The 15,051-nt window shown below is 28.3% G+C and overlaps 1 protein-coding gene and 1 long non-coding RNA gene across 4 annotated transcripts in view; both read right to left on the minus strand.

The window, feature by feature from the left end:
• LOC101513046 (alpha,alpha-trehalose-phosphate synthase [UDP-forming] 5) overlaps positions 1-3,329 on the minus strand; it is a 4,171-nt gene extending 842 nt beyond the window's left edge. Inside the window, exons 1-3 of one of the 3 annotated variants that reach the window (XM_004496994.4) lie at positions 2,997-3,329; positions 503-2,530; positions 115-388 (exon numbers count right to left, since the gene is read on the minus strand). In XM_004496994.4, coding sequence (XP_004497051.1) covers positions 115-388; positions 503-2,490 — 2,262 coding nt within the window. In that variant the 5' untranslated portion in view covers positions 2,491-2,530; positions 2,997-3,329. Of the gene's footprint in view, positions 1-114; positions 389-502; positions 2,531-2,871 lie in introns of all 3 variants that reach the window. The other 2 variants (XM_004496993.4, XM_004496995.4) reach the window with 2 other exon arrangements.
• Positions 3,330-13,378: 10,049 nt separating this feature from the next.
• On the minus strand, positions 13,379-13,820 carry LOC101504262 (uncharacterized). Its single transcript, XR_012162686.1, has 2 exons — positions 13,675-13,820; positions 13,379-13,588 (listed from the first exon to the last, which is right to left on the minus strand). It is a non-coding gene; the product is annotated as an uncharacterized lncRNA (long non-coding RNA).
• Between the last annotated feature and the right edge of the window lie 1,231 nt (positions 13,821-15,051).

The following is a 15,051-nucleotide window of genomic DNA, read 5'->3' on the forward strand; positions in this document are numbered from 1 at the left end:
CGTCGTGTTTGGCGGCTGTATCTGTGTCTGTGCTTCATTTACAAACTACTTCAACTAAATATAACTGAGCTCAAAATAAATTTAAAAGCAAAAAGACAGCTATTCATTACTGACCTGAGGTTTAACTTCAACAATGTTTGGGCCACTTTTAACTGAAACAGGCTCATTGGAGAGAACACTTTCCAGATGATCAAGAAGCTCCTTAGCTTGACATGAACCGAAATCTCGGTCTGCAAACTCATAATTCCAAACAAGAGCACTCTCTTTGGCCTCTATGTTAGAACCATCAGTAGTTTCTGAATATAACTGCATAACTGGCTCAGCAATCTGTTTCCAGTCAAAATCAGGCACAGAAACACAAGCTTCCCATTCTGCAGTATGACTTGTCCTGCAAAAAAAGTGATAATGATAAATTAAACTTCTTCAGTTTAACTACCTAAGCAAGCTCTCGTAGTCCTTAACACATGCATAAGTAGCATAACATAAGGAAAAAGAAACATACTTCACAAAATAGCCGTGCTCTGCAGCAAGTCCAAGCTTTTCACAAGAAGAAAACCATTCAGTAAGAGTCTTTCTCTCCTTTCCACTAACAATGAAAACACAATTCTTGGTGTCACTGCACAAGCTGTTCAAGATGGAAACAGCTTCAGCATTAGGTGTTGTACTAATTGATCCAGGCTGCACCATTGTACTATCATAATCCAAAAGAATTGCTCGGTGCTTCGTCCTCTTATAAGCCGAAACAATATGTTCCACAGACAGCTTTCTAAAGTTTGGATCCAAAGCGATTACTCGAAATCCTAAACCAAAACCAATTCCCCAACATCTTCTCCTCAGATGATCCCTACAAGCCCTTTCAAGATCCTGCAAGAAGCTACGAGCCCAATATGCAACATCATGTGTACTAACGTACCTATAATGCTTCTCATGCCTCATTTGTTTTTCAGACTCTGGTACCATTAAGGCAGAATCCATAGCTTCGGCAACAGCATCAATATTCCATGGATTCACCCGAATTGCGCCGCTTAAGGATGGGGAGCACCCGATGAACTCAGAAACCACTAGCATGCTCTTCTTTTGGATAGTTGAGTTTATTCCTAAAATCTCATCTATCTTCTCATTCCCTTGTCTACAAATGATATACTCATAGGGTATAAGGTTCATTCCATCTCTCACTGCTGTAACAAGACAACATTCTGCAACTGCGTAATAAGCGATTCGCTCGTAACTCTGAAGTGGCGTATCGATCAATATCACAGGTGTGTATCCAGGCCTACCAAATGTGTCATTAACCCTTTTCACAGTTGCATAAGTTTCACACTGCACTTCTTGAACGTCCTTTCCGCGACCTCTAGCAGGGTTCGCAATTTGTACCAGAACAACTTTTCCCCTCTTATCAGCATGTTGTAGAAGCAACTGTTCCATGGCCAATAGTTTTAAGCTGATTCCTTTGAAGATATCCATGTCATCCACACCAAGCATCACAGTTTGACCTTTGAACTTGTTTCTTAACTCAGCAACCTTGGTTTCTGTCTCAGGAAGATTCATGACTGATTCAAGCTGACCTATATGAATACCAACAGGAAGAATCTTAATGCTAACGGTTCTTCCATAGTACTCGAGACCGATATAGCCTCGTTTTGATTGATAAGCAATCCCTAGCATTCTACTACAACACGAGAGGAAATGCCTAGCATAGTCAAAAGTATGAAACCCTATAAGGTCAGAATTCAGAAGAGCTCTAAGAAGTTCGTCCCTAACCGGAAGTGTTCGGTATATCTCAGAAGAAGGAAAAGGACTATGGAGGAAGAATCCTAGCCTAGCCCTATTAAACCTCTTTCTCAAAAATGTTGGAAGAACCATCAAGTGGTAATCATGAACCCAAACAAAGTCATCATCAGGACTAATGACTTCCATAACTTTATCTGCAAATATCTTGTTGACAGAAACATAAGCCTGCCAAAGGGATCGATCGAATCGACCACCAAGATCAGGCGAAAGCGGAAGCATATAGTGAAACAAAGGCCATAGATGTTGTTTACAAAAACCATGATAGAATTTAGTGAAAAGTTCAGGTGGAAGAAATGTTGGCACACATTTGAAATTGTCAAGCAAGTACTGAGCAACATCATCTTGTTCACTCGGATCAATTTCTTCTTTAAGACAACCAATATAAATTGTTTCAACATCATCACCAAGACCATCTTTCAGCTGTAAAAGAAGTGAGTCCTCATCCCAGGTGAATTCCCACATACCATTATTCTCTTTTCTTTGTGCCTTTAATGGAAGCTGGTTACCAACAATAATCATCCTCTCTTGAGAAATAGAAGAGGGAGCATCAGAACCAACACTGTTACTGGTTTCATCATCTAATTCAGACAGTACTCCAGCAACAGTTGCCACTCTAGGAAGCCTTTTCTTCTCACGACTGAAACAAGGTGAGCCACATGAAGTAAGATCTAACAAATTGGAATATGACCTTGAAACCATTTTTCTGCTTCAAGCAGGCTTATATTGATTGCTCACAGTCCTACAAACAACAATAACAAAACTAAAATTTCAGAAATCTGAAAACAGATAAAACAATACCACACAATGCTACATAACAAGAAAGATCTATACAAAAGTTTGATAGGTTGCATCAGTATTTGAAAAGATTCAACTTTGACACATGGTAGTTAAGGTAGAGCCAAAAGGGGTAGATAGGTGAATGGAAAATCTCACAGTAGAGACCCATTTCAGCTGGATTTGACTTGAATTTAAAAACTTTGACCATTTGAAAAACTATATTTAGAAGAAACCATGCAACAATTTGAGAAAATCTCAGATAGATAATTAAAATCTAGTAATAGAATTAATAATACTACCTACCGGAAATAATAACAAATTGAGAAAATATTGTAGATTAATAACAGTGAGAATTGAATGAAGAAAAGGAAGAAGAAAGGAAGAAAGTATTTACAAGTTAAATGAAGCAGAAGGTGTGCATTTCCTACCCTTGAATTGAATGAATGGTTAGTTAGGAAATGAGAGAGACACTAAAGATTCTTCTTTCTGCGTCAAAATGACACACAAACACTCAGCTTAGTGATGAATGGTGTCAACTAAGAATAACTTTTCTTTTACTTTTTGTCTACAAAAACAGAAAGGGTATTTGCATACACTTCATAGTGATGATATTCTTTACACCCAATCAACGACAAATAGCATGTCTTTATACAAACAAAACAACTTCATTTTTTCTCTCCAATAACACACTCTCACTCTCACTCTCTCACTCATCACAATATTACCAACCCACAGTAACCTCAACCAACTTCCTTAACCATGGTTTGTGTTTTCTTTAATTAGGGATTAACTTACCCTTAAGTATTGTGTGCTGTCACCACCACTAATAATAAAGAGGTTCTAAATATAGTAGCGCGTGTAGCACACTTCCGGGATACTTTCCATCGTGATGATTCTTCTGTTGTGAGAGTGCGTGTCTTTTGTGCGTGTGTGTCTGGTTTTTAATGGAAATCTAACTCATGAAGTTAATTTTAAAAAGTGTGTTTCAGACAAGATTAAGGAGTGATAATGTTAAATAAGCATGACATAAGAGTTGGCTGTTGGGTTACGCGCAGTGTTGCTCAATGAGATTGCAACAAGTGTCAGGTGGATTGTGCCTCTGATGGGACCTTCTTCTTTAATCTATTAGGCATTAGCTCATTCTTGATTCCAAATATCACAATATCTAAATGCACCAACTATCAATTTGTTAAAATTAATTTAATATTTACTAAATTTACTACTTACTAAATTAGATAATTTACGATTAATCAATTCGTTATCAAATTGTATAATTGATTAAATTTTTTATTTAATGGTAAAATTAATAATTAATCACAAATTACTAAAATTAATTTTCTCATTAAATATGATTTCGTAAATTGATTAATTTTTTCATTAATTTACAAATTCATATAATATCAAAAAAATTGATTTGTGTGATTGGTAAATTGAATCTGCATTACCTTATTTATTTTGTCACATTTATTCAACCGCATTAATTTTGATATATATATTTTGCCACATTACTAATCACGCAAATCAATTTTTTTAATATATAAGATAAAATCAGGTAATATATTGTATACTAATAATAAATTAAAACAATTTTTTTTTATTATTAGAGTAATATATTTTATTTTAATTTATTATTAGCATTTTTATTTTTTAAATAATTAAATTAATAACTATAATAATAAACAAATATTAAAATATAACAAAAAAAATTACTCAGTTAGAGATCACTTCCCCAGAAAACGATCTCCTATTGAATTTAAAAAATTTGGTATTCAAGTGGTCGTTTCCCCAAAGAACAACCTTCTATTAAAAAAAAAAAAAAGACATTTGAAGAAATAAGTTTTAAAGTAGGACAATTAGGAAAAGTTTTTTTTAAAAAAAGAATATTTATATACAAATCTCATTTTTTGGATCTATTAATTTTTTTTAGATATATCTATCAATTTATAAAATTTAAGGATTAGATCGATGTGTGTTTCAATTAATTTTTTTTAATTTAATTTATTAATTTATCTTTTGTCTCGACTTTAACTACTCCGATACAAACAATTGATGAAAAAATTAATTACAATAAATAACAATTGAAGTTTAATTGCATGTTAATAAATTTCAATTTTCATTAAAAATAATATAATGGCCTCCATGCCAACAAAATTAGTGACGTAATAACTAATAATATTTAAAATGTTACTCTTTTCGTCTTAAAAATAATTGATTTATTTATAAAAAATAATATCTTTCACTATATATTTATAATATTAATAGTATATCAATAGCTAATAAAATAAAATTTTATTTTACACACTTTTTTAATATGTGTGAAAAAAATAAATTACTCAATTATTTTAAAACGTATTGAGTATATAATATATGTTAGGGTTGGCTACGGCCCAAGCTAGTAAACAGTGGCTTTAGACATACTAAAAAATATTGATTTCAAGTATACAAATAAAAAAGAAAAGGGATTCATAAATATAAATAAAATACACCAGTTGGCATTTAATTATAATATTTTATATCTAAAAAATAAATAAAGTTATTACTATTTCTATTAAAAAAAGTCAATGTTTAATAAACCTTGTTGGAGCAATTTTCTTATAGAAATTAAAGGCGGCTCTAAAAGTTAAGTTAAATAAATTGAAAAAAAAACAACACAAATTTAAAAGAGCAATGTCAAATCTCATCTCTCTAAATCCTGACAATAAAAAATACTTTTAAGAATAGTTAATAACAAAGGAAAAATACAAAACTTAGACATAAAACAGGAAAACACTAAGACATCAAGTCATCAACTAGCATACAATCTAAATAAAGTGTAACAAAAGTTACAGAGATAGGGAATATTTTTTTTAAATCTTGTATAGCATGAAACTCATGAGACATGGTTTATCGTTGTAAAAAGAAAAAATGAAAGGCTTGTCGTTGATGAATAATCAATACTTCCATGCTTCCGTTACATTATGATAAATTTAATAAAAGCTTTGAGTCATGTTGCCTACACCTTCAGAATATGTTAAATAGACGATTAAAAAAAAAACAAGAAGATTAACTAAATGCTTTTTATTGTCCAGAAAAAATAATTTCACGTTTCATTATCTCAAATGTTTGGAATACTACTTAGCTTTAGGTAATTAAAATTTAAAAGAGTTTAATAAGAACATAATCAGGCTATCATCATTATTCTAAAATATCTCAAGTTGCTTATTGATGTTGAGTGATTGTGTGCTGTGGCCAATGTCTTTAGCTTGACTTGGATGCTTTGATAGTTACTATATAATTGCTATCACACACTCACTCACTAATTTGTAAAATTGTAATCATTATTGATGCGACATTACTCCTCGCTGCCCTAACTCTTGTGCGCCATATTATTGGTCATATTACAACATGCAAGCTAGATTTATACAATTTAAGAAAAATATTTTCTCAGATTCTTTAACTTTAACTTCAGATAACAATTTTATTATTTTTTTTTATCAATTCACATTATTTATTTAATTTTAAATAAATATTTGATTATTTATATTTTAAAATATCAAAATTATTATTATTATTATTATTCAGAAAATTCGTCAAAATGTTTAAATAAAACGTATAAAATTCATTATCAATTTCAAAAAAATTTATATAAAATATTCAAATAAACTCATATTTTTATTCTTTATTTGACAAATTTAGGTAATTAAAATTTAAAAGAGTTTAATAAGAACATAATCAGGCTATCATCATTATTCTAAAATATCTCAAGTTGCTTATTGATGTTGAGTGATTGTGTGCTGTGGCCAATGTCTTTAGCTTGACTTGGATGCTTTGATAGTTACTATATAATTGCTATCACACACTCACTCACTAATTTGTAAAATTGTAATCATTATTGATGCGACATTACTCCTCGCTGCCCTAACTCTTGTGCGCCATATTATTGGTCATATTACAACATGCAAGCTAGATTTATACAATTTAAGAAAAATATTTTCTCAGATTCTTTAACTTTAACTTCAGATAACAATTTTATTATTTTTTTTTATCAATTCACATTATTTATTTAATTTTAAATAAATATTTGATTATTTATATTTTAAAATATCAAAATTATTATTATTATTATTATTCAGAAAATTCGTCAAAATGTTTAAATAAAACGTATAAAATTCATTATCAATTTCAAAAAAATTTATATAAAATATTCAAATAAACTCATATTTTTATTCTTTATTTGACAAATTTGATGTTGTTGGAGATAAAAATATTAGTGTATTTGGATATTTGAGTTATGAATTTTATGGGTTTTGAAGTCTATGTAAAAAAAAAAAAACATTATTAAGACATAAATGATCATATTGTTACTTAAAATTAAATAAATAATCAAGTCGAGAAAAAGAAAAATAAATGACTTATTACTTAAAATTAAGTTAAGAGACCGCGAAAAATATTTTATTTACAATTTATTATGGACTTTGTTTATTTACCTGTCATTTTCTTTTCTTTAAAATATTTTTAAGAACAAAGGAACATATTTTTTTTTCAACTTAGGTGAATAAATTTATATTTAGCTTTTTTTCAGATAGCATATATTTAACTCTTAAAAACAAAAATTTCAGTTTATAAGGAAAAAATTCTTTATCTTCTCCCTATTTTAAACTAAACATAATTTTATTAAGAAAATGAATACCCCTATATAAAAAATTTGAATACCCATCTTAAAAAAAAAAAAAAAATCCTCAGTTGTATGATTCCTTAATTCGAGTCCAATAACTATATCCCTTTAATTTGTCAATTAAAAAAATCCCCACCAAGTGAGTAATAATTATTGGTTTTTGACCGAATAAACTAATCCTCTTGAAAGCGATGAGCTAACACCTCCACAATGATGGGTTGATAACTTGATATAATTTAATTAGATCAATGGTCAAATCAAACTATAACATTACTTGCAAAACAAAAGTTGTAAACTACAATATGTTTTGTACGTTTTTCCAATTTATTTTATCAAACGATTATTTCATTTTCATCTTATTGAGTTTTAATTAGTTTGAAATATATTGTTTGCCTTGGTCCATTTTCATTATTAGAGATTCATATTCTTATTTCGATTCACCTGCATTAGGACCTACCTTCCCAATGTAGGGGTTCATTCCTTAGACGATCAAATCAGTCATTATGGAAGAATCATATGAAGTTAAATGTAACTTAGTCAAAGAATGAGCATCAATATTAGATGTTTTTTCGCATGAGATGATATAAAGAAAAGATATAAGAGTATGACAATCAATATCCACCATCCCCAACAAAGCAGGACATGTCACTAAGAGGATGCTTCAAGGCACGAACCACCACGTTAAGAGAGTCACCATCAACAATAATATTACGAAAATTCAAGTCCAATAGTACAAACTAAACGAAAAAGTTTATAAAATTATTTTAGCTTAATATATATATTATATTTATTATAATGTAAATACGTTTGTAGAAAATATTTGGTTAAACTACCCTATTAATTTCTAATTAGTTTTAGTCCTATGGTTTTACTTTTAATCAAGTTGCATTATTTTCAAAGCAAGAAATCTCTATGATATTTTATCAGTTTAAATTTTTTTTTTAAAATATTGAATTGATTTTTTATTCAAATTTTCTTAGAATTTGAGTTGGACTTTACACAACCATCACAAAATCGTAGGGTGAGAATTATCAATTATTTATAAACATTTTGATAGGTCTTATCTCTTCTAATTCGAGAATCTTAACACCTCTCGTGATGTGGACCAACCTTACATGAAGGATAATGAGTTTCAAAAACTAAGAGTGGAAGGGTCCTTAACTAAAAGGAAATACTATGAAGTTAAAGGAACAATTGGAGAAACAAGTTGTTAATTCTCTTAATCTTAAGACCTGTGACAAGATTGATCTACATCATATTAATCTTTTGGTCATACAAGTACTTTAAGACTTCATTTTAGTTTTGGGATGTAATAATCAAATCTTTTAATTAGGAATTATGTTGACTTGTGTGTGCCTAAATATTTGGTAGCTTATGCACAATGTCATTAGTTGTGTGTAACCTAGACACCATGTCATTTTGTGTTAGGTTATATATGCATTTACAATGTAAGACATGAGAGAACTTTTTGGAAGAAAAGAAAATACTTTGTGTGAGATTAGAGAAATGCTCTCTATGGTCCTTTTTTTGAACCAAACTTGAATCTTATCAAGAGTCTCTTACTCTTGTGGTGATTCTACCTTAATATTATCATTCCCTTGTGGAGTGTGGCTATTTCTATCATTTTTTTTTCTTCTCTATATTTTCTTGTTTGTTTTCTCTATTTTATTTGGTATTTTGTTTGAAAATGTCATTTGATTAAATCCTTCAACTCATATGGACACATTCAAATCCATATCACCTCACATCCAGGACTAGACATCTGGATGTGACTCGAGTGACCCGATAACGGTGACTTGATAGTAGGTAGTCGATAGATCTTGGATAGACTTTAATACCATATGAAAGTTTGGGTTGAACTCTACACAACTCTCACAAATTGACTTGTAGGGTGAAGACTATCAACCACTTATATACAATTTGGTAAGCCTTATGTAATTTAATGTGGTTTGTTTTAAAATGAAATATTAAACTTAAAATGATAATATGAAAAAATATTAATACAATTAGAGTATGATACACTTTTATAGAGTATTTTTAATGTAACTAACCTAACAAAATTTACTACAAAATTTATTGTTGACTTTTGTGAGGGCGTATGCAACCACAACTTTAAGTAGCTGCTACAAATTTGTGTTTGTCATAACCACTATAAATTATACTCTCATTTTCTTTAAGGCAATGATAGTTTGACACAAAAATTGAAAGGGTAAAAATAGAAAACGGTAAAATTATATGATGTTGATGTCAAAAGTTGTGTTAGACATTTTTATAATAACTTATCTATTATATGAATATCACATTTCATTATTCTCTTCTAACTTCATTTTTAAATTACTTCTATCTTTTCTCTATTATTATTCTATGCTCTTTCTCTCTATTATTACTTTCTCCTCGTTCTCTCTATATTATCTCAACTATCTTTTTTTTAATATTCATTTTTCTTTTATTTTAAAATATTTTTTTTAAATTCTCGTGATTTGTGGCGGTTGAGAACCATCACTAGAATATTTTGTTTAAAAAAACATGGTGACTTGTGGCAATTTGAACCGGACTTTTTAAATTTTTTTTTTTTTTTTCGTATGGTGTTCCTCACAATATGGTTACTTTATATATATAATTTTTTTTTGTTGCTTTTGTTGCAATCTCGACCTCTTCACCTGATAAAAAAAATTGTAAATTACAAACATACAATTTGTGGGCTTTTTGCAACTTTTATTTATAGCTTTTGACCGTCATAAATTGTATGTTTTTTTGTTATATTATTTAAAAATAAAAATTACAATTTATTACTTAAATTATAACTTACATATCTTCAATTTTATCTGCAAAAATTCATAATAATTTCATTATCAATTTTGTATAATATATTATTAATTCTTTAAATATTCTCAAAAAATATAAATGCAAACACAAAGTAATATAGAAAATTATAATTTGTGTTATGACTACCTAATTTGTTGAGACCAATGTAGTGCGATGTGGTCATTGCGACATTGCGATACTGTTTTTACTATGATTTATGATCACATTGTAATTGTGGTCTAATGCAGTTGAAACCATTGCCGCAACCATAATATTGCGGGTGCATCATGCGCCACAATTTGTAATTTGAAACTACGCTACACACTAAAAAATATGTAGCAAGGATGAGAGATTAATATTTTTAATAAATTACTCTAATAAGTAAAATGTCTGTTATCACATACATGATGAAATATTTTAAAAAGAGTTAACAATTGGACTAAGATAATTCAACTTTTTGTGGTCATTTCACAAGGATCTCTAGCCTAACAATGACAAAAAATAACAACGTCCGAAGAAATAAATTAAATAAGAGGTTTTTGGTTTGATAAACGAATTTCAATATGGAAGAAAGATGAAATAGTAAAACACAATTGATCCATTTGTTATTGGAATGTATTTCTATTCTTTTCTTTTTTTATCATAAAATTAATCAATCAAACATCGATTAATTTTATATAAATCCCTATTGGATTAAGCATTGCAGATTTAGATTGCCAAATTAATTGTATTAATAAATAAAACCAAACTTCCTACATAAATTCGAACCTAGATATCATGATTCATTGAGCTAGACAAATATCTATAATTAATTTGTCATGTTATATATTCATAGTAACTAAATTGAATGAATATATTCATAGTACCTTTATCTGGGCGAATGAAAGATTTTCCAATAAAAAAGAAACTAAATTACATTTTTCTTCAAAAAATAATTAAATTGAATTTTTTTATCCAAAATTTAATGTCTATACCATAACTTCAATTGTTTGGTCCTTAGGCCGAACCATTTGTTAGCAAGACTATTAAAATTATAATTTAGTGCTAGTTAAAATAGACATATTTTTTTTGGGTTGCAAATGTTGAAAAAGACAGTTACTTTGATGATCGAAATGATGTCTCCTCCATCTAGCATTAAACGGTGGAAGATGTTACAAGCAAGCAATTCCAAATTGAAAATGAAATGTATGGCTTAAAGTTGGGGTTTACGTGGCCTTGTACACTTATAAAAGATGTCTAACTATTTTACAACAATAATAAAGAGTGAGTACATGTGGGGAATCCCAACCCCAACACCAATTATTTTTTCCAACATGAGTCTTTTTTGCAGCCGCTGAAAGTGAAAGTGAAAGTGATCATTAGTACCATTGTAATAGTACCAGTTACCAAATAAATGTGTAAAAAATAATGTTGATTTATGAGCCAATGTTGGGTTGTTGGAGATTAGTGAATGTGAGATCAAATTAGTGGGTACTGATGAGAAAGTGAAAGCATATTAGAAAAATGATTAGTTTAATTCGTTGTGTCAAAATTGTTGGATATTTCGAGATTGTATAAAACCTACCCACCCAAATATTAAGAAAGGAACTCTGAAATTTTTAGGTACTTTAATTTGTTTTTAAGGAAAATGGCCAAAAGAATTATGTACTTGGGGAGCAAACACTACTGGCCATAATACATAGTAACTTGTTATATAACCTAAAAACTAAACTGAATTGGATTAAATTAATAATTTAGTTCCATTTTTAAAAATTATATTCGAATTAATTCAATATAGTTTTGAATTGATTTAAAATTAATTTATAAAAATAAATTAATTTAATATTTTGAATAAATTTTAGTTAAAATAGATTTCAAATTATTTTTCGGAAAAATTATTTTAAAATTCTTTCAGAAAAAAATTTTGATTTTTTTTTCGAGAAAAATAGATATAAAAAATTTTCCAATAAATTCTTTTATATTATTTTTTCGAAAAAAATCTCAAAATTCTTTTGGCAAAAATGTTTTCAGAATTTTTTTTCGATTGATTCAAGAAAAGAAAAAAAAATTGATATTTTTTAAGAAAAATAAATATAAATTTTCTCGATAAAAGAAATTTTTAAGATAAATTTTTTGACTATTTTTCAAAAAATAAATTTAAAGTTGTTAAACTGATTTTTAAATTAAATTTAATTAATTGAATTATTTTAAATGTTTTGTTCAATTTATAAACTATTTAATTAATTTAATTTTTTTAATACAATAAAATCTAATTTTTTAATATAATCTAATTAATCATATATTTTACACGCTTATAATTATTATTGGTCGAATATACATTTGGATATTCTCCCACCATCCACGGCCCATGTCCAACTCTGGTTACAATAGTGCGGCAACTGTTTTTTTGAAGATTTTCAAAACTATTTATTCAGTCAATTTTGCTAAATATTATTTGTCTCAAAATAATGGTAACATTCCCGTATTAAAAAATGATAAATAAAATAAAAATAATTATTATTTTACTATTTGAGTGTAAATGATAGTTTAACTATAAATATATTCTATTTATTATAAAATGTAAATGAAAAATAATAACATGAGATTGATACATATAATATTAATTAGAGTACAATTGATAAAAATATAATTAAAATTACATTAGAAATTAAAAACGACTGTCTTTTTGAGATTTTTTTTCAAATATGAAAATTATTGTTTTTTTTTAAATGACAGGTATCAAATTTAAGAGTTTTTCAACTTAAAGTTATATTTTTTAAGTATTGTTCACTTTATAGTTCTGTGTGTAAACTTTCATGCTTTGGTGTATGAGAGCACTAGCCCTTAATTGAGGATAAGGGGCTAAGGAGTTTTGTGAGCACTAGCTCTTATGAGGTATTGACGTCCATTTTGAAATTTTATGCATACATTTTCTTTGTTTTGTTCTTATTAAAAGGTGTTTATAAATTATCCATAGTCTTAATTCTCAAACAATATAAGAGTTTTTGGTACATCAAAACAAATATATATATATATATATATATATATATATCAAATGAGATTAGTCTCTTTTGAAGTTGTTGGTAAGTATTTAATGCCACAGCGACGTTGTTTTGATAACAACCACTGTTATCATCAAGAAGTATTTATCTACTATTTTCATATACACAAATTGTGTGATGTTGATTATCATATTAATTATACAACATAGAAACCATCTAATTTTAGTGTTGCTAGTTTTAAAAAAAAATCATTTCATTTTACAACTCCACGATTATGTATATGCTCCAAAGTACAAACTCGTCCATACTAAATATAGATTTTACAAGCATTATTATTTATTTAAATACTTAATTCAAGAAACAAATATGCTTGTAGTCAATTTATGACAAAAACAGATCAAATTAAAGAGAGTAGTACATATTTTATTTCATGTGTGACAAAGAATATCTAAAAATCATCTATGTTTCGCAAATTCCTTTGAATTTTAGGGAGAACTTCAGGATTTGAAGAATTTATTCAAGTTTAAATGCTTCCCATACTTCTCATAGATAATTGGAAGTGTCACCAGACACAGAAATGCTGTAAAAAAATAGTATATTGCAGTTACATATTAATAATTAATAAATGCACAATTAGTAGTAAAATTAACTTGGTTGGAATCTTACCGGTATATAGTAGATTGACCGTGCTGCAGAATTTTGCAATAATAGACCCCAACCATAGAGCAACTATAGTCTAAAATTCAATCACTTTGAAGTCAACAAATAAATTAATTTAAAAAAATATATTTAGTTTATAGGATAAACACTAATTAGCGTAAATATATTTTACATTAATATATAAATAGAGTATATTATTCTACCACATCGTTTCATTCTTTTAAATATATTATTTGTACGATATGTCAAAATAAAATGTAAAATAAATTTATTTCAAAAGTGTTTTTAACTCAAATTGGAGAGATGAAAATATTTGAAAATGTATTATTTCACACTACCATGAAGAAGAGCTTGAGGTTGTTGCCAATTGAAATGACATAACATCTCTTTATCAACAAATTGATTTGTTTATGAAAGAATCTAAAGATGGAGTCTGTGATTCCAATATAGTATATGGCAGGAACTTTCCTGCAAAGCAACACATTAATAATGTTAACTCCAAATGTTACAAAAAAAAAAATTAAATTAAATAGAGATAGCACATATTGATTTTTATAAAGTCATAATTTACCCCGGGAAAAATTTAGCTAAATATTTCCAAATAAAGAGAATGAGCATAAGTGCTATGAGGACGTGACATAGTAGATTAACAATATTATATCCAACCACTTCAAACAAAAACCAAACCGTTGAAAGTCCAACAACTGTTGCTGCAGATAATTTCACGTCTCTCCATAGCAAGATATCAGCAACTGCCAAATCAGAAGCAAAAAAGGTTCTTTCACATTTTATAATTTTAGAGAATGTTGATACAAGTAGTTTTAGATTATATATCTTCTTTATAACAAAGATGAGAAATTTGAAAAAATCCTACGCATTCCATCACCAAGTAAAGTTTGGACTTGTGTTTGAGGAACAACATATGATTGGACTTGTGTTTGAGGAGCAGCAGAAGATTGGAGTTGTTTTTGAGGAGCAGCAGATGATTGGAGTTGTTTTTGAGGAGCAGCAGATGATTGGAGTTGTTTTTGAGAAGCAGCAGATGATTTTGATTTACGACCCAAACGGAATGACATAACTATAAACTAATGATTGAAATTGTTTTAATAATTTATTGATTGTAACAAATCAAGTTAATAATTCGTAACACTATTGTGATTCATGCGTCATGAGGCCTATAATATATATATGTGATCCACTAGAAAAATAACTCAACATTTGCAAGGCATGGGTTTCAAGTTTTAATTATTTCCTCATGCTCACACATAATATAATTAAGATGCATTTAGCGTTTACCATCAATCAACCATGTCTCATTCTTTTTTTTTTTTTCATTGATGTTTTTTTTTTTTTTTGTTTTTTTGGGTTTTTTGTTTTGGCGGG

Source organism: Cicer arietinum, chromosome 4 (genome assembly GCF_000331145.2).
Source record: "Cicer arietinum cultivar CDC Frontier isolate Library 1 chromosome 4, Cicar.CDCFrontier_v2.0, whole genome shotgun sequence".
Taxonomy (NCBI): Eukaryota; Viridiplantae; Streptophyta; class Magnoliopsida; order Fabales; family Fabaceae; genus Cicer; species Cicer arietinum.